Source organism: Oncorhynchus masou, unplaced genomic scaffold (assembly GCF_036934945.1).
Source record: "Oncorhynchus masou masou isolate Uvic2021 unplaced genomic scaffold, UVic_Omas_1.1 unplaced_scaffold_750, whole genome shotgun sequence".
NCBI classification, from domain to species: domain Eukaryota; kingdom Metazoa; phylum Chordata; class Actinopteri; order Salmoniformes; family Salmonidae; genus Oncorhynchus; species Oncorhynchus masou.
The window spans coordinates 86138-109846 of NW_027013960.1; the positions used below are offsets into that span (position 1 = coordinate 86138).

A 23709-nucleotide genomic window follows, 5' to 3' on the forward strand; every position below is an offset into this window, starting at 1 on the left:
CTTCCCAACGAGTTTAAAAATAATAAATACATTATTTTCATGTACAAAAACAGCACAAATGTCAATAGCATTTCGCTACACCCGCAATAATAGTGTATGTTACCCATAGCATTTGTTTTGACCGTTAAACGGGTGCTGTGTAAAAGCAGGAAGTTGGCTACAAAGACCCCTTGTCTTAAATGTATATAAACCTACCTTATTCATTGTAGATTCTTCCGTTATTGTCGATTACAGAGTTCCGGCGAAGTTAACCAGGTGGAAATGTTTATGTCTAGTCTACTGATATTGTAGATTAGGGAGGTTGAGGTCTGAGATGTTATATTTCACCATAAGGCTCTCTGCCCAAAATCACAAGACAAAAGAGCCGAGGCTCCGCCTTCACTTCCGGTGTTGTGCAGAAAAGCCCCTCCCCCTGCCAGAATTCTACGCACTCAATTCTTCGTTGCTGCGACTTGCTTGTTGAGATTTCTGCTCTTCAATCCGTTGTCAGTTCAGCCTCACTTTCACTGATCTTAGTAGCAGAAATAATTGTACATGTGTGTTCTCCAAGGCAGCTGCCAGTGATCACGTTTCATTTTATGTTTTTATGGCGGTTTGATCGCGGGGGGGGAGGCACTAGTAATGTCTGCAGTTTTCTGTTTGGCTATTTGTTTCAAGTGTATTAGTCTATTAATACGTCTCTTCGCCAAAAGTCGTCATATCTCTCCCGTGTCTTATTTGACTAGTAGTGGTTCTGAAATGTTTATTGCTTGCCAACATTTTACTCCCTCCTCTGTTTAATATAACACACATACAGTAATTATTCATTTCGGTTGCCTATCCTGACATGAAGTTGGCTCTATAGAAAGTGTTTGACTCTGATGTGTGCCACAGAAAATATTTGACTCTCGTGACAAAATTAAGGAAATTAGAAGGGGGGGGTCGGCAGGCAAGAAAATGTCCTTGCCGAACCCCCCTTCTAATTTCCTTAATATTGTGGCTATAATCAAATACTTTCTGTAGCATACATCATAGTCAAATACTTTCTACAGAACAAACTTCACTCCAGGATAGGCAACCGCAATTGTATCATTAATACGTATGAGCATGTAGGCAAGCAATAACCATTTCAGAACAACTTCTAGTCGAATAAGACACGGGAGAGATGACGACTTTTGGCAAAGAGATTTATTTATAGACTAATACACTTGAAACAAATAACCAAATCGAAAACTGCAGACATCACTAGTGAAATCAAAATGACAAAAAAAATTAAACGCAGCCTAACGTGATGAGAAATCTCAACGAGCAAGTAAATCGATTAAGAATTGAGCGCTTGCGCGTTTACGCGAAGGGGAAATTGGCGGGGGAGCTTTTCCGCACAGCACCTGTTCAACTCAAACATTGGAAATTTGCCAGCATACAAATACTACTCCAGTCGTTGGTAGCCTTCTGATTTTAGTAGCTCATTTTCTAGAGTTAAGGCAGTTTCTTTGGACCCCCGCAAGGTTGGAGTTTGGGCCCCGCTCTAAAATAAAATCCAATATTTCAGCCAGACAGCCATCTCACAAACCGATCGCTGTCCATCGTGTTGAAATAGTGACGTGTCTAATTGGCTGCATGCCTAATTAATCGATGGGTATGTATAGCTTTTCTTTAGCTAATGAATAACGGTTTATTGGTAGGCCTCTATTTGGTCGTCATTTTCTCTTGTTAGGCCTAACATTTCACGAAGCTACACATGCTGTCGCAATGCTGCAATTGTTAGACTGCTGCCTGGTGGCAATAATGCCTAATCAGCTACCAATTGATTACATGTTTTAAATAATATACAACTGTCCTGTAGAGTCGACCTGAACCTGCATGACACGGGCCCTCCTCGTGCTCTCTCTGATGGAACGCCGTTTGGGTGTTTGAAGACCCAAAGACCCTGACACCCAAAATAAATGGTCAAATTCACACACTTATCAAGAGAACATCCCTGGTGATCCGTACTGCCTCTGCTCTGGCGGACTCACTTAACACAAACGCTTCATCTGTAAATTATGTCTGAGTGTTGGAGTGTGACCCTGGCAATTCGTCAATCAAAAAAAAAAAAAAAAAAAATTGTGCCGTCTGGTTTGCTTATTAATATATTGATACTTAAGTACATTTGAGCAATTCCATTTACTTTTGATACTTAAGTACATTTGAAACCAAATACTTTTAGACTTTTACTCAAGTAGTATTTTACTGGGTGTCTTTCACTTTCACTTGAGTCGTTCTCTATTAAGGTATCTTTACTTTTACTCAAGTATGAAAATTGAGTACTTTTTCCACCACTGTGTGACAAAAAATCTACATGTAATCAATTTGAAATTCAGTTTTTTTCCCTTTATATAACTAGTCAAGCCAAATTCTTATTTTACAACAAACCCGGACGACGCTGGATCAATTGTGCGACACAGCCTGGAATCGAACCAGTGCTCGCACTGTGCCTTCCGCTGCGACGCTCGGGAGCCAAAATATCTGGCAGCGGCGGGATTCGAACCCGCGCCTCCGAAGAGACTGGAGCCTTAATCCAGCGCCTTAGACCGCTCGGCCACGCTACCGATACATATTACTGTATCCATGAAATGGATATAGTATCCATGTTACTATATCCATGAAAACCGGATGTTTCCGTTTCTCTTTTTTACCAACTTTGTAGAGGGTGATAGTGTTTTTGTAAGAAGTGTGGTAAAAAAAACGTACTGAAATTATTTGTTATATTGTTTGACAGAATCCTCTTTGCGTTACCCAATGCATCCAGCAGATGGCGACGTGAGGGGGTCTGCTGTACGGAGAAAGAAGCACTGGGGCTGAACATTGACGTAAAAGAGGAGGTTATCTCAGTGAAAGGAGAGGAAGAAGCTTTCAGAATTAAAAAGGAGGAAGAGGAGGCTATCACATTGAAAGAAGAGGAGGAGAAGAGTGAAAGAGGAAGAGGGGATACAGGCTGTCACAGTGGAAGAGGAGGTAGAAGCTTTCAGAATGAAAAAGGAGGAAGAGGAGGCTGTTTCAGTGAAAAGAGGAACCTTTTTGGGAGGAAGAGGAGGCTGTCTCAATAAAAGAGAAGGTTGAAGCCGTTCTGGGAGTGAAATGGAGGAGACAGAAGTTCTGATTAACACCAGTGAGTATTGTCTAAAAACAACTCAGCAGTTGTTGAACTAGGCTAATGTGTGGTTTTAAAGGGGCATTCTACTGAAGTTCTACACTTGAATATATTGTTCAGTACTGTAGGAATTGATAAAGGGGCAATCTGCGATTGGTACATGAATTTTTAAAACTTTTAAATGATTGATACTTTATTGTCTGTTTAAATCTAAATTAATTTAGTTTAGCCAGCGGGTAAATCTTTCCACACTGGGTGCTGTTGTAACAGTATAACTTCAGACAGTCCCCTCGCCCATACCCGGGTGCGAACCAGGGACCTTCTGCACACATCAACAACACAGTCACCCACGAAGCATCGTTACCCACTGTCATCTGTGTAAACAAACAAATAAAGTTGAGCACAAATAAGGTAACGAACGTCATTACCTGTTATGTCCAGTTAGCTAGCTAGCCAGTAACAACTCAATGTTGACAATCATTTACATCTGACATTCTTCCACAAAGCACAGCTACCTCACTAAGTAAAGTTCATAGTCAACACCAAACTTTGGGAAACTGACACACTGTTCATTTATAATACCTGCAACAGGAAATGTATTAAAAAAATACCCATAGATATTAATTTAGAATCATTTAGATTAGATCTACAAGGACATTTTTGTTGATCTGTCAGTATTTTCATTTAGAGAGTTTCCTTTCATTGGATTATTCACCATGGCAACCACTTGTTAATATAAAAAAAAATGTATTTCTCAGTTTGGCTTTTGTGGAGATCAGACCGTTTGCATTTGCAGGGATATCTGTCATCACTCTTTGACCAGAGTGCAGTCTGGTATCCCAGACCCCATCTTAGTCTTTGCTCATCGAACATTAGCTACTCCATACAGTCAAACTGGCTCCCCTTACGAAAAAGCACTATAGCATTCCTATAAGAAACTACGTTTTTTTTATATATTTTTTATTTTATTTCACCTTTTTTTAACCAGGTTGGCCAGTTTATTTAACCAGGTAGGCCATTTACAACTGCGACCTGGCCAAGATAAAGCAAAGCAGTGCACAACAAACAACAACACAGAGTTACACATGGAATAAACAAGCATACAGTCAATAACACAATATAAGAAAAAAAAACAAAGTCTATACACAGTGTGTGCAAATGGCGTGAGGAGGTAAGGCAATAAATAGGCCATAGTAGCGAAGTAATTATAATTTAGCAGATTAACACTGGAGTGATAGATGAGCAGATGGTGATGTGCAAGAAGAAATACTGGTATGCAAAAGAGCAGAAAAGTAAATAAAAACAATATGGGGATGAGGTAGTACAGCTGCAGCAATCAGTTAGCTGCTCAGATAGCAGATGTTTAAAGTTACTGAGGGAAATATAAGTCTCCAGCTTCAGCGATTATTGCAATTCGTTCCAGTCATTGGCAGCAGAGTACTGGAAGGTAAGCATAGACTATAGATGACCTGGAGCCAGTGGGTCTGGCGACGAATATGTAGCGAGGGCCAGCGGACGAGGCAATACAGGTCGCAGTGGTGATTGGTATAAGGGTCATTGGTGACAAAACGGTTGGCACTGTGATAGACTGCATCCAGTTTGCTGAGTAGAGTATTGGAAGCTATTTTGTGAATGACATCGCCAAAGTTGAGGATCGGTAGGATAGTCAGTTATATGAAGGTATGTTTGGCGGCATGAGTGAAGGAGGCTTTGTTGCGAAATACCAAGCTGATTCTAGATTTAGTTTTGGATTGGAGATGTTAAATATGAGTCTGGAAGGAGAGTTTACAGTCTAGCCAGACACCTAGGTAGTTGTAGTGGTCCACATATTCTATGTCAGAACCGTCCAGAGTAGTGATGCTAGTCGGGCGAGCGGGTAGCAAACGGTTGAAGAGCATGCATTTGGTTTTACTAGCATTTAAGAGCAGTTGGAGGCCACGGAAGGAGTGTTGTATGGCATTGAAGCTCGTTTGGAGATTTGTTAACACAGTGTCCAAAGAAGGGCCAGATCTATACAGAATGGACTCGTCTGCGTAGAGGTGAATCAGGGAATCACCCGCAGCAAGAGCGACATCGTTAATATATACAGAGAAAAGAGTCGGCCGAGAACTGAACCCTGTGGTACCCCCATAGAGACTGCCAGAGGTCCGGACAACAGGCCCTCCGATTTGACACACTGAACTCTGTCTGAGAACTAGTTGGTGAACCAGGCGAGGCAGTCATTTGAGAAACCAATTCTGTTGAGTCTGCCGATAGGAATACGGTGATTGACAGTCTGCCGATAAGAATATGGTGATTGACAGAGTTGAAAGCCTTGGCCAGGTCGATGAAGACGGCAGCACAGTACTGTCTTTTATCGATGGCGGTTATGGTATCTTTTATTACCTTGAGCGTGGCTGAGGTGAACCCGTGACAAGCTTGGAAACCGGATTGCACAGTGGAGAAGGTACGGTGGGATTCGAAATGGTCAGTGATCGGCAGATAATTTTAGAAAGCGAGGGTCCAGATTGTCTAGCCCAGCTGATGTGTACGGGTCCAGGTTTTGCAGCTCTTTCATAACATCTGCTATCAGGATTTGGGTGAAGGAGAAGCTGGGGAGGCTTAGGCAAGTAGCTGCGGGGGGTGCCGAGCTGTTGGCCGGTGTTGTGGTAGCCAGGAGGAAAGCATGACCAGCCGTAGAGAAATGCTTCTTAAAATTCTCGATTATTGTGGATTTATCGGTGGTGACAGTGTTTCCTAGCCTCAGTGCAGTGGGCAGCTGGGAGGAGGTGCTCTTATTCTCCATGGACTTTACAGTGTCCCAAAACTTTTTGGAGTTAGAGCTGCAGGATGCAAATTTCATTTATGAAAAAGCTAGCTTTTGTTTTCCTGACTGACTGTGTGTATTGGTTCCTGACTTCCCTGAAAAGTTGCATATCGCTGGGACTATTCAATGCTAGTGCAGTCTGCCACAGGGTGTTTTTGTGCTGGTCGAGGGCAGTCAGGTCTGGAGTGAACCAAGGGCTATATCTGTTCTTAGTTTTTTTTTAATTGAAAGGGGCATGCTTATTTAAGATGTTGAGGAAATTACTTTTAAAGAACGACCAGGCATCCTCGACTGATGGGATTTGGTCAATATCCTTCCAGGATACCCGGGCCAGGTCGATTAGAAAGGCCTGCTTGCAGAAATGTTTTAGGGAGCGTTTGACAGTGATGAGTGGTGGTCGTTTGACTGCGGACCCATAGAGGATGCAGGCAATGAGGCAGTGATCGCTGAGATCCTGATTGAAAACAGCAGAGGTGTATTTAGAGGGCAAGTTGGTCAGGATAATATCTATCAGGGTGCCCATGTTTACAGATTAAGGGTTGTACCTGGTGGGTTCCTTGATAATTTGTGTGAGAATGAGGGCATCTAGCTTAGATTGTAAGACTGCCGGGGTGTTAATTAAGCACATCCCAGTTCAGGTCACCTAACAGATCGAACAAACTCTGAAGATAGATGGGGGGCAATCAATTCACATATGGGGTCCAGGGCACAGCTGGGAGCTGAGGGGGGTCTATAACAGGCATTTTTAAAATTAGAAGCTCAAACTGTTTGGGCATAGACCAGGAAAGTATGACAGAACTCTGCAGACTAACTCCTCCCCTTTGGTAGTTCGATCTTGACGGAAAATATTGTAGCTGGGTATGGAAATCTCCGAATTTTTGGTGGCCTTCCTAAGCCAGGATTCAGACACGGCAAGGACATCAGGGTTGGCGGAGTGTGCTAAAGCAGTGAGTAAAACAAACTTAGGGAGGAGGCTTCTGATAACATTCATGAAACCAAGGCATTTTCGGTTACAGAAGTCAACAAATGAGAGTGCCTGGGGACACGCAAGGCCTTGGTTAGCCTCCACATCACCCGAGGAACAGAGTAGTAGAGTAGGATGAGGGTACGGCTAAAGGCTATCCAAACTGGCCGTCTAGTGCGTTGGGGACAGAGAATAAAAGGAGCAGATTTCTGGGCATGGTAGATTAGATTCAGGGCATAATGTACAGACAGGGGTATGGTGGGGTGCGGGTACAGTGGAGGTAAACCCAGGCACCAAGTTTACTGTACGGGCACTAGTTATGCTGGGTGAGGTCACCGCATGTGTGGGAGGTGGGACAAAGGAGGTATCTGAGGCATGTTGAGTGGGACTAGGGGCTCCGCAGTAAACTAAAACAATGATAACTATCCTAAACAACAGAGTACAAGGCATATTGAAATTTGAGAGAGACATAAAGTGAGGCATAAAGCAATCACAGGTGTTGATTGGAAGAGCTAGCTAAGGCAACAACGGGTAACACGGAACCCAAACCGGCTGCGCGCGTGCGCCATCGTGCATACATTTTGTACCCCTACACCAAACGCGATCACGACACGCAGGTTAAAATATCAAAACAAACTATGAACCAATGACATTAATTTGGGAACACAAGTTTGCACTTGCTAGCTAATTTGTCCTATTTAGCTAGCTTGCTGTTGCTAGCTAATTTGTCCTGGGATATAAACAGTTGTTATTTTACCTGAAATGCACAAGGTCATCAACTCCGACAATTAATCCACACAGAAAACGGCCATCCGAATCGTTTCTAGTCACCTCTCCTCCTACCATGCTTTTTCATCTTTGAACTTATATGGTGATCCAGCTACACTTTCATATTACCACGACGACCGGCAAAACAGTTCATCTTTCAATCACCCACGTGGGTATAACCAATGAGGAGATGGAACGTGGGTACCTGCTTCTATAAACCAATGAGGAGATGGGAGAGGCAGGACTTGCAGCGCGATCTGCGTCAGAAATAGAAAGGAGTTCTATTTTAGCCCTTGGCATTGCAGGCGCTCGTTGGCGCGTGCGAGCAGTGTGGCTGCAATAATTGAATAACATTTCTGAATAAGATTTCTTTCTAAATGTATTTTGCGACGCTCGCGCACTCAACGTATCCGGTCTGGTCAGCATGTAAGACAACAACAGCTAATCAGCTAAGACAACAACAGGTAAAATGGCGATGAATGGCCAGAGAGGGTCGGTTAACTACACACAGGGCCTGAGTTTGAGGCTGGGGCCGACAGATAAACAAAACAAACAAAATGGAGTACCGTGATTAATGAACAGTCCAGCAGGCATCAGCTATGTAGCCAAGTGATCATAGGGTCCAGTGAACAGCAATAGTTGGAACAGGGAAGCCGCGGGGTAGTCGTTACTACGCTAGCACGCGGGAGACATGGCGTTTAAAGTTAGCAGGCCGGGGTAAGTAGAAGCGTTTCCTCCGACATCCGGCAAAAGCCGGTTGAGGGCACAGCGGATGGAGTTACATTGGCAGACCAGTCGAAGGATGGTACGGCGGGGCGCCGTGTCAACAAAGGGTCCGGGCCAGATGGCGAAAAAAGTATTGTAGTAATTTCGTTTGCTAGTCGGGAGATGCGCCTGGCTTGCGGCTAACTGGTGCTAGCTTCGGAGTAGGGGCGTTAGCCACTATAGCCACTCGGTAGCAGCGATGATCCGATGCAAAGGACCAGAACTTACGGTATGGATCCGGTGGAGTAGTGGATTGTAGCCGTGTTGGGGTAGAGTCATCGGCTGAGTAGCCGAGTGATCACAGAGTAGGCCGGGAGGTGGGCCTGGCTCAGGGCTTTGGGGCTGGGCCACTCGGTGGCAGCTAGTTAGCTGTGATGATCAGGAGTAATGGTCCAGGGTTTACGGCAGGAATCCGGTGTTGTAGTGGAGGAAACAGTCCGATACTGGCAGGCTGGCAAGTATTATCCAGGCAAAAAAAACGGTTGGTGTCTGTGCAGAAGGTAAAGGCCGCTAACAATGACTGACAATGACTAAATAGCTAGTCGCTGGTTAGCTTCTGATGGGGGTTCTAGCTATAAGGTCTAAAAAATAGCGGATCCGTATGACATTGGGTGAGGCGGGTTACCGGAAGGTATATTTAATTTAAAAATGGAAAAAAAGATTGAAAATAAATGTATATAATATACAAAAAATACAAAATACAAAAGTAAACGAGGGGACGACAAACCACGTCTGCACTGCTACACCATCTTGGAATTACAAGATTACAAGAATTGTTATTAATTCAAATAAAATGCACATTAGAACATTTTAAAACAAAAGTCGCCATTTTGTTGTATGATTTCATTCGGCATAAACAAAAACACATTCTCAGTAAAAAAAAAACAAGAGACAAAACATAGCTTCTCATGTGCAACGAACCTTGAAAATAACGATGACCCTAACTCTTCAAAGAGTATCTTCCATAAATCTGACCTGAACTTGTCTTTTCCTACTAGCACTGACTTCACTGAGAACTACTTTATGAAGGGAAAACGTACTTACTCTGCCTGTGATATGTGGTTGTCTCACCTAGCTACCTTAAGGTGAATTCAACAATTGTTATTCTCCCTGGATAAGAGTGTGTGAAATGTAATGGGATTTCAGTTCCCTTAATCGGGAAAAGGTCTGGCCACAATGAGAGCAGTGGTAGGGCTTCTCTCCTGTGTGTATCCTCTCGTGCTCTTTTAGGTTCCATAACCGGGCAAAACTCTTCCCACACTGGGAACATTGGAAGTGCTTTTCCCTGGTGTGTGTTTTCTCATGCTCTTTGAGATGGCATGACCGAATAAAGCTCTTTCCACACTGAGAGCAGTGGTAAGGCTTATCTCCAGAGTGAATTATCTTATGTAAATTCAGGTTCCCTAACTGGGTAAAACGCTTTCCACATTGGGAGCATTGGAATGGCCTTTCTCCTCTGTGTGTAGAGTGAATTCTCTCGTGTATTTTCACGCCCCATAACTCAGTAAAACTCTTTCCACACTGAGAGCAATGGAAGGTCTTCCTTCCTTCTTTGTGTATTCCTTGGTGCCTAATTAGGGTCCTTAACCTGGTAAAACTCTTTCCACACTGGGAACATTGGAAAGGTTTTTCTCCTGTGTGCGTCCTCTCATGTGATTTCAGGTGTGCCAACAGGGTAAAACTATTTCCACACTGGGAGCATTGAAAAGGCTTTTCTCCTGTGTGTGTCCTCTCATGCCTTTTGAGGGCCTGTGATCGTGAAAAACTCATTACACAATAGGAGCATTGGTAAGGCTTCTCTCCAGAGTGAATTCTTTCATGCATTTTCAGGCTGTCTAACCGGCTAAAACTCTTTCCACACTGGGAACATTGGAAAGGCTTTTCTCCTGTGTGTGTCCTCTCGTGCTCTTTTAGGTTGGGTAACTTGGTAAATCTCCTTCCACAGTGGGAGCAGCAGTGTCGTCCTACTGGTTTGGCAGTCTCTAGGTCTGGTTCCCCTGAAGGAATCTTGCCTAAGTCTGTTTCTCCTGAAGGTCTCCTCCCTGGGTCTGGTTCCCCTGAAGGCCTCTTCCCTGGGTCTGGTTCCCCTGAAGGACTCTTGTCAGATGGAGAGTCTGGTCTCTCTCCTGTCAAAGACAGAGTATTTCGTTAAACGGAGACCTGAATGAAACCGCCACATGATAAAACAATTTTCAGAACATTTCCGTAATAAAAAATAAAATAACATTAATGAGCAGGTTGAAAGAGACAGTTGTATGGATGCATATACATCCTTCTTTGTGTACACTTGACAGTTGAAAACGCTTCATGTGCTACTCATGTTGCTAGTCGTGTTGATTGTCGTGTTGATAGTCGTGTTGATAGTCGTGTTGCTCGTCGTGTTGCTCGTCGTGTTGCTCGTCGTGTTGCTCGTCGTGTTGCTAGTCATGATGCTAGTCATGATGCTAGTCATGTTGCTAGTCATGTTGCTAGTCATGTTGCTAGTCATGTTGCTAGTCATGATGCTAGTCATGTTGATAGTCATGTTGATAGTCATGATGCTAGTCATGTTGCTAGTCATTTTACTAGTCATGTTGATTGTCATGATGATAGTCATGTTGATAGTCATGTTGAGTAATGTTGATAGTCATGATGCTTGTCATGATGTTAGTCATGTTTGTCATGATGCTAGTCATGTTGCTAGTCATGTTGCTAGTCGTGTTGCTAGTCGTGTTGCTAGTCGTGTTGCTAGTCGTGTTGCTAGTCGTGTTGCTAGTCGTGTTGCTAGTCGTGTTGATAGTCGTTGCTAGTCGTGTTGCTAGTCGTGTTGCTAGTCGTGTTGCTAGTCGTGTTGTTTGTCGTGTTGATAGTCGTGTTGATAGTCGTGTTGCTGGTCGTGTTGCTGGTCGTGTTGCTGGTTGTGTTGCTAATTGTGTTGCTAGTCACGTTGATAGTCGCGTTGCTAGTCTTGTTGCTTGTCGTGTTGATAGTCGCGAAATGCTTGTAGCGAAATGCTTGTGTTCCTAGCTCCATCAGTGCAGTAGAATCTAACGATTCACAACAACACAAACTAATATAAAAGTTAAATCATGGAATTCAGGAATATATAAATATTAGGACGAGCAATGTCAGAAGTGGCATTGACTAAAATAGAATTCAGTATATACATATGTAGTGAGTAAAACAGTATGCAAAAATTAGTAAAGTGACCAGTGATTCCATGTCTATGTATAAATAGGGCAGCAGCCTCTAAAGTTCAGGGTTGAGTAACCGGATGGTCGCCGGCTAGTGATGGCTATTTAACAGTCTGATAGACTGGAGATTGAAAAACAGCTTCTGTATCTCTGTCACGCCTTGGTCTTAGTATTTTGTGTTTTAGTTCATTAGTTGGTCAGGCCAGGGTGTGACATGGGTTTATGTTATTGTGTTATCGTATTGGGGTTTTTATAGGCATTGGGATTGTGGTTGATTAGGGGTGTGTTTAGTTTAGGTTTGGCTGCCTGAGGCGGTTCTCAATCAGAGTCAGGTGATTCTTGTTGTCTCTGATGGGGAACCGTATTTAGGTAGCCTGGGTTTCACTGTGTATTTCGTGGGTGATTGTTCCTGTCTCTGTGTAGTTTCACCAGATAGGTTTCACGTTCCGTTTTGTTGTTTTGTATTTTGTATCAGTTATTTTCATGTACCGCGATTCATTCATTAAAAACATGAGTAACCACCACGCTGCATTTCGGTCCGACTTTCTTGCGACAAACGAAGAACGCCGTTACAATCTCAGTCCCAGCTTTGATGCACCTGTCATCTGCTTCTGGATGAGAACGGGGTGAACAGGCCGTGGCTCGGGTGGTTGATGTCCTTGATGATCTTAATAACCTCTCCCTCAACAAAACAAAAGGAGATGATCGTGGACTTCAGGAAACAGCAGAGGGAACACCCCCGCCATCCACATTGCCGGGACAGCAGTGAAGAAGGTGGAAAGTTAAGTTCCTCGGCGTACACATCACGGACAAACAGAAATGGTCCACCCACACAGAGTGTGGTGAAGAAGGCAAAGTGCCTCTTCAACCTCAGGAGGCCGAAGATATTTGGCTTGTCACCTAAAACCCGCAGAAACTTTTATAGATGCATTATTGAGAGCATCCTGTCGGGCTGTATCACCGCCTGGTACGGCAACTGCTCCGCCCACAACCGTAAGGCTCTCCAGAGGGTAGTGAGGTCTGCGCAATGCATCATCGGGGGTAAACAACCTTCCCTCCAGGACACCTACACCACCCGATGTCACAGGAAGGTCAAAAAGATAATCAAGGACAACAACCACCTGAGCCACTGCCTGTTCACCCCGCTATCATCCAGAAGGCGAAGTCAGTACAGGTGCATCAAAGCTGGGACCGAGAGGCTGAAAAACAGCTTCTATCTCAAGGCCATCAGACTGTTAAACAGCCATCACTAACAGAGGCTGCAGTCTACATACAGACTTGAAGTCATTGGCCACTTTAATAAATGAATCACTAGTCTCTTTAATAATGCCACTTTAATGTTTACATATCTTGCACTACTCATCTCATATGTGTATACTGTATTTTATACCATCTACTGCATCTTGCCTATGCTGCTCTGTCATTGCTCATCCATATATTTGTATGTATATATTCTTATTCCATTCCTTTACTTAGATTTGTGTGTATTAGGTAGTTATTGTGGAATTGTTAGATTACATGTTAGATATTGCAGCACTGTCGGAACTAGAAGCACAAACATTTCGCTACAATCAAAATAACATCTGCTAACCCTGTGTATGTGAACAATAACATCTGCTAACCTTGTGTAATGTGACCAACAACATCTGCTAACCCTGTGTAATGTGACCAATAACATCTGCTAACCCTGTGTAATGTGACCAACAACATCTGCTAACCCTGTGTAATGTGACCAACAACATCTGCTAACCATGTGTATGTGACCAACAACATCTGCTAACCCTGTGTATGTGACCATTAACATCTGCTAACCATGTGTAATGTGACCAATAACATCTGCTAACCCTGTGCATGTGACCAATAACATCTGCTAACCCTGTGCATGTGACCAATAACATCTGCTAACCCTGTGTATGTGACCAATAACATCTGCTAACCCTGTGTATGTGACCATTAACATCTGCTAACCATGTGTAATGTGACCAATAACATCTGCTAACCCTGTGTAATGTGACCAATAACATCTGCTAACCCTGTGTAATGTGACCAATAACATCTGCTAACCCTGTGTAATGTGACCAACAACATCTGCTAACCATGTGTATGTGACCAACAACATCTGCTATCCCTGTGTATGTGACCATTAACATCTGCTAACCATGTGTATGTGACCATTAACATCTGCTAACCATGTGTATGTGACCATTAACATCTGCTTACCCTGTGTATGTGACCATTAACATCTGCTTACCCTGTGTATGTGACCAATAACATTTGATGTGATTCTGTATCATTAATCACACAGATGGTTGCTCGGTATTGGCGGACGCAGAAGAAACGGACAAATCCAATGGGGGACAAAAGGAGGATATTGCCTTCAGGGCCTGTTAGACTTTTTCTATTGTGTTATTGACTGCATGTTTGTTTATTCAACGTGTAACTTTGTGTTGCACTGCTTTGCTTTATCTTGGTCAGGTCATAGTTGTAAATCATCTGTTGCTCAAACACAGAATGTTTCAAACGGTTTGGAATAGGCCAGGGGACGATAGTATCGTGGCAAAACACCAAACGGATGTAACTTTTTTTTTAGGAAAAGAGCCCAAATAATGGCTATAGCACACAATATTTTACAAAGAGAAGGTTTTTTAAAGGACCGAAGAGTTTAGTCAGCTTCGTGTTTTAATTTTTACCATGGATTTTTTTTTATTGCGATAAGCCCTAGTTTGGAAGCACTACATCACGCCAGCGTTACCATGGGATTCAAAGCTGAACATGTCATTACTCATTATTACCTCACGAAAGTGACAAACTGATACCTTTTCCTTTTTTGTCAAAAACAACTTTATGTCGAAGGAGCGCCTTTGATTTGACGGCCTGTAAATGCGCACACAAACAGAAAAATAATATATAGAAATAATAAAATGTTGTGATATATATATATATATATATATGTAAATATACAGTATCATTCAAGGGTTTTTATTTATACAATTTTCTACATTGTAGAATAATAGTGAAGACGTCAAATCTATGAAATAACACGTATGGAATCATGCAGTAACCAACAAAAAAAAGAAAAGTGTTAAACAAATCAAAATATATTTTATATTTGAGATTCAAAGTAGCCACCGTTTGCCTTGACAGCTTTGCACACTCTTGGCATTCTCTCAACCAGCTTCATGAGGTAGTCACCTGGAATGCATTTAAATTAACTGGTGTGCCTTGTTAAAAAGTTCATTTGTGGAATTTCTTTCCTTCTTAATGTTTGAGTCAATCAGTTGTGTTGTGACAAGGTAAGGGTGGTACACAGAAGATGGCCCTATTTTGTAAAAGACCAAGTCCACATTATGGCAATATTTGCTCAAATAAGCAAAGAGAATCAGCATCATTACTTTACGACATGAGGGTCAGTCAATGTGTACAATTTCAAGAACTTCTTCCAAGTGCAGTCGCAAAACATATCAAGCGCTATGATGAAACTGGCTCTCACGAGGACCGCCACAGTAAAGGAAGACCCAGAGTTACCTCTACTGCAGAGGATAAGTTCATTAGAGTTACCTCAAGTGCAGAGGATAAGTTCATTAGTTACCTCAAGTGCAGAGGATAAGTTCAATAGAGTTACCTCTAGTGCAGAGGATAAGTTAATTAGAGTTACCTCTACTGCAGAGGATAAGTTCATTAGAGTTACCTCTAGTGCAGAGGATAAGTTCATTAGTTACCTCTAGTGCAGAGGATAAGTTAATTAGAGTTACCTCTAGTGCAGAGGATAAGTTCATTAGAGTTACCTCTACTGCAGAGGATAAGTTCATTAGAGTTACCTCTACTGCAGAGGATAAGTTCATTAGTGTTACCTCTAGTGCAGAGGATAAGTTCATTAGAGTTACCTCTAGTGCAGAGGATAAGTTCATTAGAGTTACCTCTAGTGCAGAGGATAAGTTCATTAGAGTTACCTCTAGTGCAGAGGATAAGTTCATTAGAGTTACCTCTAGTGCAGAGGATAAGTTCATTAGAGTTACCTCTAGTGCAGAGGATAAGTTCATTAGAGTTCCAGCCTCCGATTGAAATCCAAATACATGTTTCACAGAGTTCAAGTAACAGACACATCTCAACATCAACTGTTCAGAGGAGACATGCATGAATCACTGCAAAGAAACCACTGCTAAAGGACACCAATAATAAGAAGAGACTTGCTTGGGCCAAGAAACACGAGCAATGGACATGAGACCGGTGGAAATCTGTCCTTGGGTCTGATGAGTCCCATTTTTTAGTTTTTTGATTCCAACCACTGTGAGGTGCAGAGTCGGTGAAAGGATGATATCTGCATGTGTAGTTCTCACTGTAAAGCATGGAGGTGGTGTGATGGTGTGGGGGTTCTTCGCTGGTGACACTGTGATTTATTTACAATTCAAGGCACACTTAACCAGCATGGCTACCACAATATTCTGCACTGTCACCCCATCCCATTTGGTTTGTGCTTAGCGGAACTAGATGACCTGGCCTCCACAATGACCCGACCTTTACCCAAATAAAATGGTATGGACCGCAGAGTGATGGAAAAGCAGCCAAGAAGTGCTCAGCACGTGGGAACTCCTTCAAGGCTGTTGGAAAAGCATTCCAGGTGACTACCTCATGAAGCTGGTTGAGAGAATGCAAAACTGTCATCAGGGCAAAGGCTGGCTACTTTGAAGAATCTCAAAGATATTTTCATTTGATTAACAGTTTTTAGGTTACGACATGATTCCACGTGTTATTTCATCGTTTTGATGTCTTTACTATTATTCTACAATGTAGAATAACTAACAGAACTCTGTTCTACCGTGGTGGAAATATACCCGTCTATCTTCCTGTCAACTAACAGAACTCTGTTGGTTGTCCTGGTAACAGATACCAGTCTATCTTCCTGTCAACTAACAGAACTCTGTTGGTTGTCCTGGTAACAGATACCAGTCCATCTTCCTGTCAACTAACAGAATTCTGTTGGTTGTCCTGGTAACAGATACCAGTGGGAAGATCTATTTTATTTGTTCAAACTACAGCACTTACTTTGGTGAGTCAAATCTGATCCTTTCTTCTCTTCTCCTAACTTTTATAAGTTATATTCTCCAATAATCTATGTCCAGGTATGTGCACATCCTCATCCTAGACTTGTCCTCTGCTTTTAACTGCATTCAGCCTCACCTTGTCTTTGACTAACACCCAACCGACAGGTGATCCCAGCAGTACCTTGTGGGTGCTGTACTTCCTGTATGTCAAGTTCAACAACACACGTCCCTTCCTCTGTGTCGGGGGCTTCAGAGCCTCTATGATACATGGGACAAAGGCCAAGCACATCAGAGGACCCCACACAGAACCTTTTCCTAGGTTTTGAGCCGCTGACCTACTGAAGGAGATATAAGGTCCCACTGTTCAGCAAGAATAGGAGCAGGGCAAGTTTCAATCTGGCAGCCATCAGGCTGCTGAACAGTGGGACAGAGAGAGGCCCATCAGGCTGCTGAACAGTGGGACAGAGAGAGGCCCATCAGGCTGCTGAACAGTGGGACAGAGAGAGGCCAATCAGGCTGCTGAACATTGGGACAGAGAGAGGCCCATCAGGCTGCTGAACAGTGGGACAGAGGAGGGCCATCAGGCTGCTGAACAGTGGGACAGAGAGAGGCCAATCAGGCTGCTGAACATTGGGACAGAGAGAGGCCCATCAGGCTGCTGAACAGTGGGACAGAGGAGGGCCATCAGGCTGCTGAACAGTGGGACAAAGAGAAGCCAATCAGGCTGCTGAACAGTGGGACAGAGAGGCCAATCAGGCTGCTGAACATTGGGACAGAGAGAGGGCCCATCAGGCTGCTGAACAGTGGGACAGAGAGAGGCCCATCAAGCTGCTGAACAGTGGGACAGATGAGGGCCAATCAGGCTGCTGAACAGTGGGACAGAGGAGGGCCCATCAGGCTGCTGAACAGTGGGACAGAGAGAGGGCCCATCAGGCTGCTGAACAGTGGGACAGAGAGAGGCCCATCAGGCTGCTGAACAGTGGGACAGAGAGAGGCCCATCAGGCTGCTGAACAGTGGGACAGAGAGAGGCCCATCAGGCTGCTGAACAGTGGGACAGAGAGAGGCCCATCAGGCTGCTGAACAGTGGGACAGAGAGAGGGCCCATCAGGCTGCTGAACAGTGGGACAGAGAGAGGGCCCATCAGGCTGCTGAACAGTGGGACAGAGAGAGGCCCATCAGGCTGCTGAACAGTGGGACAGAGAGAGGGCCCATCAGGCTGCTGAACAGTGGGACAGAGAGAGGCCCATCAGGCTGCTGAACAGTGGGACAGAGAGAGGCCCATCAGGCTGCTGAACAGTGGGACAGAGAGAGGCCCATCAGGCTGCTGAACAGTGGGACAGAGGAGGGCCCATCAGGCTGCTGAACAGTGGGACAGAGAGAGGCCCATCAGGCTGCTGAACAGTGGGACAGAAGAAAGCCCAATGCCACTGAACAGTGGGACAGAGAGAGGCCCAATGCCACTGAACAGTAGGACAGAAGAAGGCCCAATGCACGGTCAGACAGCAGGCCAAAGACATGTGACTTGTGTACTAACTTTACAGTTTTCCATACTGAATGTTTTCTAGTGTATTGTGTTTGTGTACCTAAATGAATTTCCATGTAAAATGGACAATAAAGAATATTGTATCATATCATTAATTTAAAAGTAAAAAAATGCATGTACCAATCACAGATAATCCTTTGATGTTTCCTACAGTACTGAACAACATTTGTGTGCAGTACTTCATTTGAATGCCCCTTTAAAAATCACACATTGGTTCAACAACTGCCTGAGTTTGCGCCCCTGTTTTAAAGACCATACTCACTGGTGTTAATCAGGTCTTCAGTCTCCTCCCCAATTTCTTCCACTCCCGAAATGTCCTCCTTTTTTATTGAGGGAGCCTCCTCTTCCACTCCAGACGGTTCTTTCTCTTCTCCCACTGTAACAGCCTCCTCCTCTTTCAATATGATGTCCTCCTCTTTCAATATGATGTCCTCCTCTTCCACTGTGACAGCCTCTACCCCCTCCTCCACTCCAAACGGGTCTTTCTCTTCTCCCACTGTAACAGCCTCCTCCTCTTTCAATATGATATTCTCCTCTTCCACTGTGACAGCCTCTACCCCCTCCTCCACTCCAAACGGGTCTTTCTCTTCTCCCACTGTAACATCCTCCTCTTCCACTGTGACAGCCTCTACCCCCTCCTCCACTCCAAACGGGTCTTTCTCTTCTCCCACTGTAACATCCTCATTTTTAATACTGAAATCTTCTTTCTCTTCCTTCACTGTAACTTCCTCTTTAATTCTGAAAGCTTCTACCTCCTCCTCTTCCACTGTTACATACTCTATTCCCTCTTCCTCTTTCATTCCACACGGTTCTTTCTCTTCTTTCACTGTAACATCCTCCTTTTTAATACTGAAATCGTCTTTCTCTCCTTTCACTGTAACATCCTCCTCTTCTTCCACGATAATGTTCAGCCCCAGAGCTTCTTTCTCCGTCCAGCAGACCTCCGCTTCTTTAGCAGAGGGGGAGTAGTTTAGCAAGCTCATGGTCAGGGATGTTAGCTAGCTAGCATTAGTGACTAGCCTAGTCTCAGCTCAGTATCAATCTTAACAATGTAGTACATTTAACAAGCATATTACGTTTAAATTGTGTTAAAAACACAGATTAATATACAAATTATCAAAGGAGTTTCAATGCGTCGGTTTATTGTTGGCTTGTAAGCTACCGAGGTGGCTGACTTAGTTGCCATTTTGTTTTTAGGAAGAGTCCCGTCCACTAGATTATGCGTCACGTACAAAAAAATAAACTGGAAGACTCACATCGCCATCTGCTGACTGGAGTTGGTAAAGCAGTTATTCACGACATTTATTCTGGCAAATAATAATAATATCAAAATGAGCAAATACATTTCAAATGAGCAAATACATTTTCTCTAACCCCTTACAGCCAATACTTTCCTCATCACAAGATAAGATAATTACTTTTTTCATCCCAATGGGGAAATGTTCTGCTCTGTGTATGTACAAACATATCATCAAACATACAAAGGACATCAAGACAACTTCAGACAATAAATATGAGAATAAAAGATGAGCTTCTACTTCCAACAAATTTATTGTAAAAAGCCTTTACATTTCTTATAAAAAAATAAGTTGTTCCTTGTTGTTTTATTGTTAGATTAAACAAAGATGTAGACCTACTCAATAACATTAATAACTATTTTAGTGGTGACTTAAATCTATAGCCTGTAGTACAGTGAGTAGTCTAGATAGCTCATTTAGAAACATCTGTAGCCAATAGTACAGTGAGTAGTCTAGATAGCTCATTTAGAAACATCTGTAGCCTATAGTACGGTGAGTAGTCTAGATCACTGATGTGATCATCCTGTCTGGGCTATATAAATCAATTTGATTTGATTTGAAGAACGTTGTGGCAGGAAGCTTGCAAGCCAGATGGGAGCATTTTCCTCATGGAAGTTATCACATTATTTTGAATTGGTAAAAAAAAAAGGCGAAAAATATATTAATAACATGCAAACTGTGCCTCGGGGCTATGCGGCCTGTCAACTGCTAAGAACTCAACTTCAAATATTAAGAAGCACCTTCAGGCCAAAACCAGCTCCACAAGATTGGTGGAGAAATGCTTAGAATAACCATGTTTCTGCTCAAAAACAACAAAAGCTAGATTTTTATTCGGCTAAACCTGTCACCCGGAGAGAACTAAATGAACATGCATGCGTCTTTGGTGATTGTAATTCATTCATTTGATTACTTGCCATTTGTTTCAGTGGATTATGTTTAGGATTTAACTGACCGTTTGCGTTCGTTGTCAGCAGGTAATTGTAATGTTCATGTCGGCCTCAAATCAAATCAAATGTATTTATATAGCCCTTCGTACATCAGCTGATATCTCAAACTGCTGTACAGAAACCCAGCCTAAAACCCCAAACAGCAAGCAATGTAGGTGTAGAAGCACGGTGGCTAGGAAAAACTCCCTAGAAAGGAGGATAGATTTAAAAGGATTTGATTTGATTTTGTTTTGGCCTCGTTGTGACTTAATATCCTGTATTTAGTGGTTTAATGTGTTTAATGTTTCACTGCATTCGGAAACGATTCAGACCCCTTCCTCCACATTTAGTCTCCACTTTCATTCCGAAATATACATTTTCATGTTGACAGTCATCGGGGCGAACTGAGACAAGAATTCCCGCCCTGGCATTTTATCTACACCAGCCCGCATCACTGCGTACAGCCAACTCACCCGCCCAGGTACTTCAGGTATTCAATTGAATGTCAAATATAAATATTCTTTATCCAACCAGCTCTTTCTAAGGTACCGCCCCAAAGAGAATTTGTAGCCACCCCCTTACAATCTTGTGTCAACTTTCACCATGGCTTTTGCCCAATATGTAATGAGTGATATTATGATATGAATATTCATGATTGACGTCATCTATAATATTAAACACAAGGCGGAAATGTTTTGTACCAAAATAACACCCATCTATTTTGAAAATCAACACATCACTCTAGAATTAACTAATGCATATTTGACAATAGTGTAAAGATATAACATTTCACGATTTGACCTAAATTCTTCGTGTCGGCTTTCTTTCCTGACTGGCGAGTTTGTTTACATCATCATCTAATCAAACATCAACAATGTCCACGAAGGGGACCACCTACTGTGGTGACAGTGTTATCTTCTCTCTCGTCGTGTCGTTGCTGTGGCACGAGATGTCCATTTTGACAAACACGTGGGACAACTTTTTCTCTGTCCTCGTGGAGTTGCCATGGCGTTTAATCACCAACGATTAACGACACTGCTTGTAATGACGACACTGCGTGTAATGACTATATGCTGTCTTCTTATACATGTACCACCTAATAGGATGTTGTTTTATTTGGTGTATGTGTGTGAGTTAAGTTTTGTTTTGTCCTCTAAATTGGCCATCCCATTCAACAGTGCAATGACTGTCATTGTTTGTATTGCTGTCTTTTTTATTTTATTTTTTTATTGGAAAATAATAAACATAGTATTAAAAGAAAATAAAAAACTATATGTCCATTTTGAAAAACACGTGGGCCAACCTTTTCTCTCTTGTCATGTAGTTACTGTGAAAGGTAAACCTCTTCATTAATTCAGGCCTGGGCCTACAGACTACTGGCCATGCCACCTTTTTAATGTTTTATGTTTTACCTGCGTAACTTCAATATATATATGTGTACATGTGTTTTTGGAGACCCCCCTGGACTTGAACACAATATCCCAGAAACAAAAACATGGCATCAACAAAAACTCTTGAGATTTTGTGGCTGTGGTAACGAGCGACAACCCAACAGAGTCGACAAGATTGAATATAACTTGATTCCATTTTAGAACAACAGAACATTCTGAAAGTATTCACACCCTTTCTCCACGTTGTGTTAATTTACAGCCTTATTTTAATTATACATTTTCCCCACCAATCTACACACAATATCCTATGACAAAGCGAAAAAAGATTTTTCTACATTTTTTGCAATTTTTTTATTTTTAAATACCTTATTTACACAAGTATTCAGACCCTTTGCTATGAGACTCGAAATTGAGCTCAGGTGCATCCTGTTTCCATTGATCATCCTTGAGATGTTTCTACAACTTGATTGAAGTCCACCTGTGGTAAATTAAATTTATTGGACATGATTTGGGAAGACACACCTGTCTATATAAGGTCCCACAGCTGACAGTGCATGTCAGAGCAAAAACCAAGCCATGAGGTCAAAGGAATTGTCAATAGAGCTCCGAGACTGGTTCTTCGACACAATCCTATGGCACCATCCCTACAGTGAACCAGGGTGGTGGCACCTTCCCTACGGTGAAGCATGGTGGTGGCACCATCCCTAAGGTGAAGCATGGTGGTGGCACCATCCCTAAGGTGAAGCATGGTGGTGGCACCATCCCTAAGGTGAAGCATGGTGGTGGCACCATCCCTAAGGTGAAGCATGGTGGTGGCACCATCCCTAAGGTGAAGCATGGTGGTGGCACCACCACTACGGTGAAGCATGGTGGTGGCACCATCACTAGTGAAGCATGGTGGTGGCACCATCACTACGGTGAAGCATGGTGGTGGCACCATCACTACAGTGAAGCATGGTGGTGGCACCATCACTAGTGAAGCATGGTGGTGGCACCATCACTACGGTGAAGCATGGTGGTGGCACCATCACTACGGTGAAGCATGGTGGTGGCACCATCACTACGGTGAAGCATGGTGGTGGCACCATCACTACGGTGAAGCATGGTGGTGGCACCATCACTACGGTGAAGCATGGTGGTGGCACCATCCCTACATTGAAGCATGGTGGTGGCACCATCCCTACGGTGAAGCATGGTGGTGGCAGCATCATGCAATGCAGATGTTGTTCAGCGGCAGGAACTGAGAGACTAGTCAAGATCGAGGGAATGATGAACGGCGCAAAGTACAGAGACATCCTTGATGAAAACCTGCTCCATAGTGGTCAGGACCTCAGACGGAGGTGAACTCGATCGAACATCTCTGCAGAGACCTGAAAATAGCTGTGCAGCGACGCTGCCCATACAACATACCTGACACAGAGCTTGAGCGGCTCTGCAGAGAAGAATGGGAGAAACTCCACAAATACAGGTGTGCCAAGCTTGTAGTGTCATACCCAAGAAGACTCGAGGCTGTAATCGCCCACAAAGGTGCTTCAACAAAGTACTGAGTAAAGGGTCTGAATACTTATGTAAATGTAGTAGTACATTTTTTTAATACATTTGCAACATTTTCTAAACATCTGTTTTTGCTTTGTCATTATGGGGTATTGTGTGTGGATTGATGAGGGGGAAAAAAACAATTTAATCAATTTTAGAATATCAATTTTTTTTAAATGTAATGTAGAATATCAAGCTCTAACGTAACAAAATACATTGTAATTCTCATAGTTATATTGTAATAAGACAATATTCACGTTGTCGGCCAGCAGGGTAGTTAATGTTAACAACGTCGAGGTAGCTAGCTAGTTAACTACATGATTGACAATAGCCACCGTGAATTTCCCTGCCTGGTACAAGGTAGCAATATGACGATAGCTTTAG

General features: G+C 43.1%; 1 protein-coding gene and 1 non-coding gene across 2 annotated transcripts; both read right to left on the reverse strand.

The window, feature by feature from the left end:
• Positions 1–2488: 2488 nt before the first annotated feature.
• On the reverse strand, positions 2489–2570 carry trnal-aag (transfer RNA leucine (anticodon AAG)). Its single transcript has one exon. It is a non-coding gene; the product is annotated as a tRNA-Leu (tRNA).
• Positions 2571–4055: 1485 nt separating this feature from the next.
• LOC135537316 (zinc finger protein 436-like) lies at positions 4056–19358 on the reverse strand. Its single transcript, XM_064963524.1, has 2 exons — positions 18437–19358; positions 4056–10541 (listed from the first exon to the last, which is right to left on the reverse strand). The coding sequence occupies exons 1-2, from the start codon at positions 19155–19157 to the stop codon at positions 9517–9519; spliced, it is 1746 nt and encodes a 581-aa protein (XP_064819596.1). The 5' UTR covers positions 19158–19358; the 3' UTR covers positions 4056–9516.
• Positions 19359–23709: the final 4351 nt, after the last annotated feature.

Excerpts from the sequence above, each read along its gene's own strand:
- LOC135537316 (XM_064963524.1), bottom strand. The coding sequence starts at position 19,157 with ATGAGCTTGCTAAACTACTCCCCCTCTGCTAAAGAAGCGGAGGTCTGC. Across the intron at positions 10,542-18,436 it reads TGAAGACCTGATTAACACCA|GAGAGAGACCAGACTCTCCA; the intron begins GTGAGTATGGTC and ends TGTCTTTGACAG.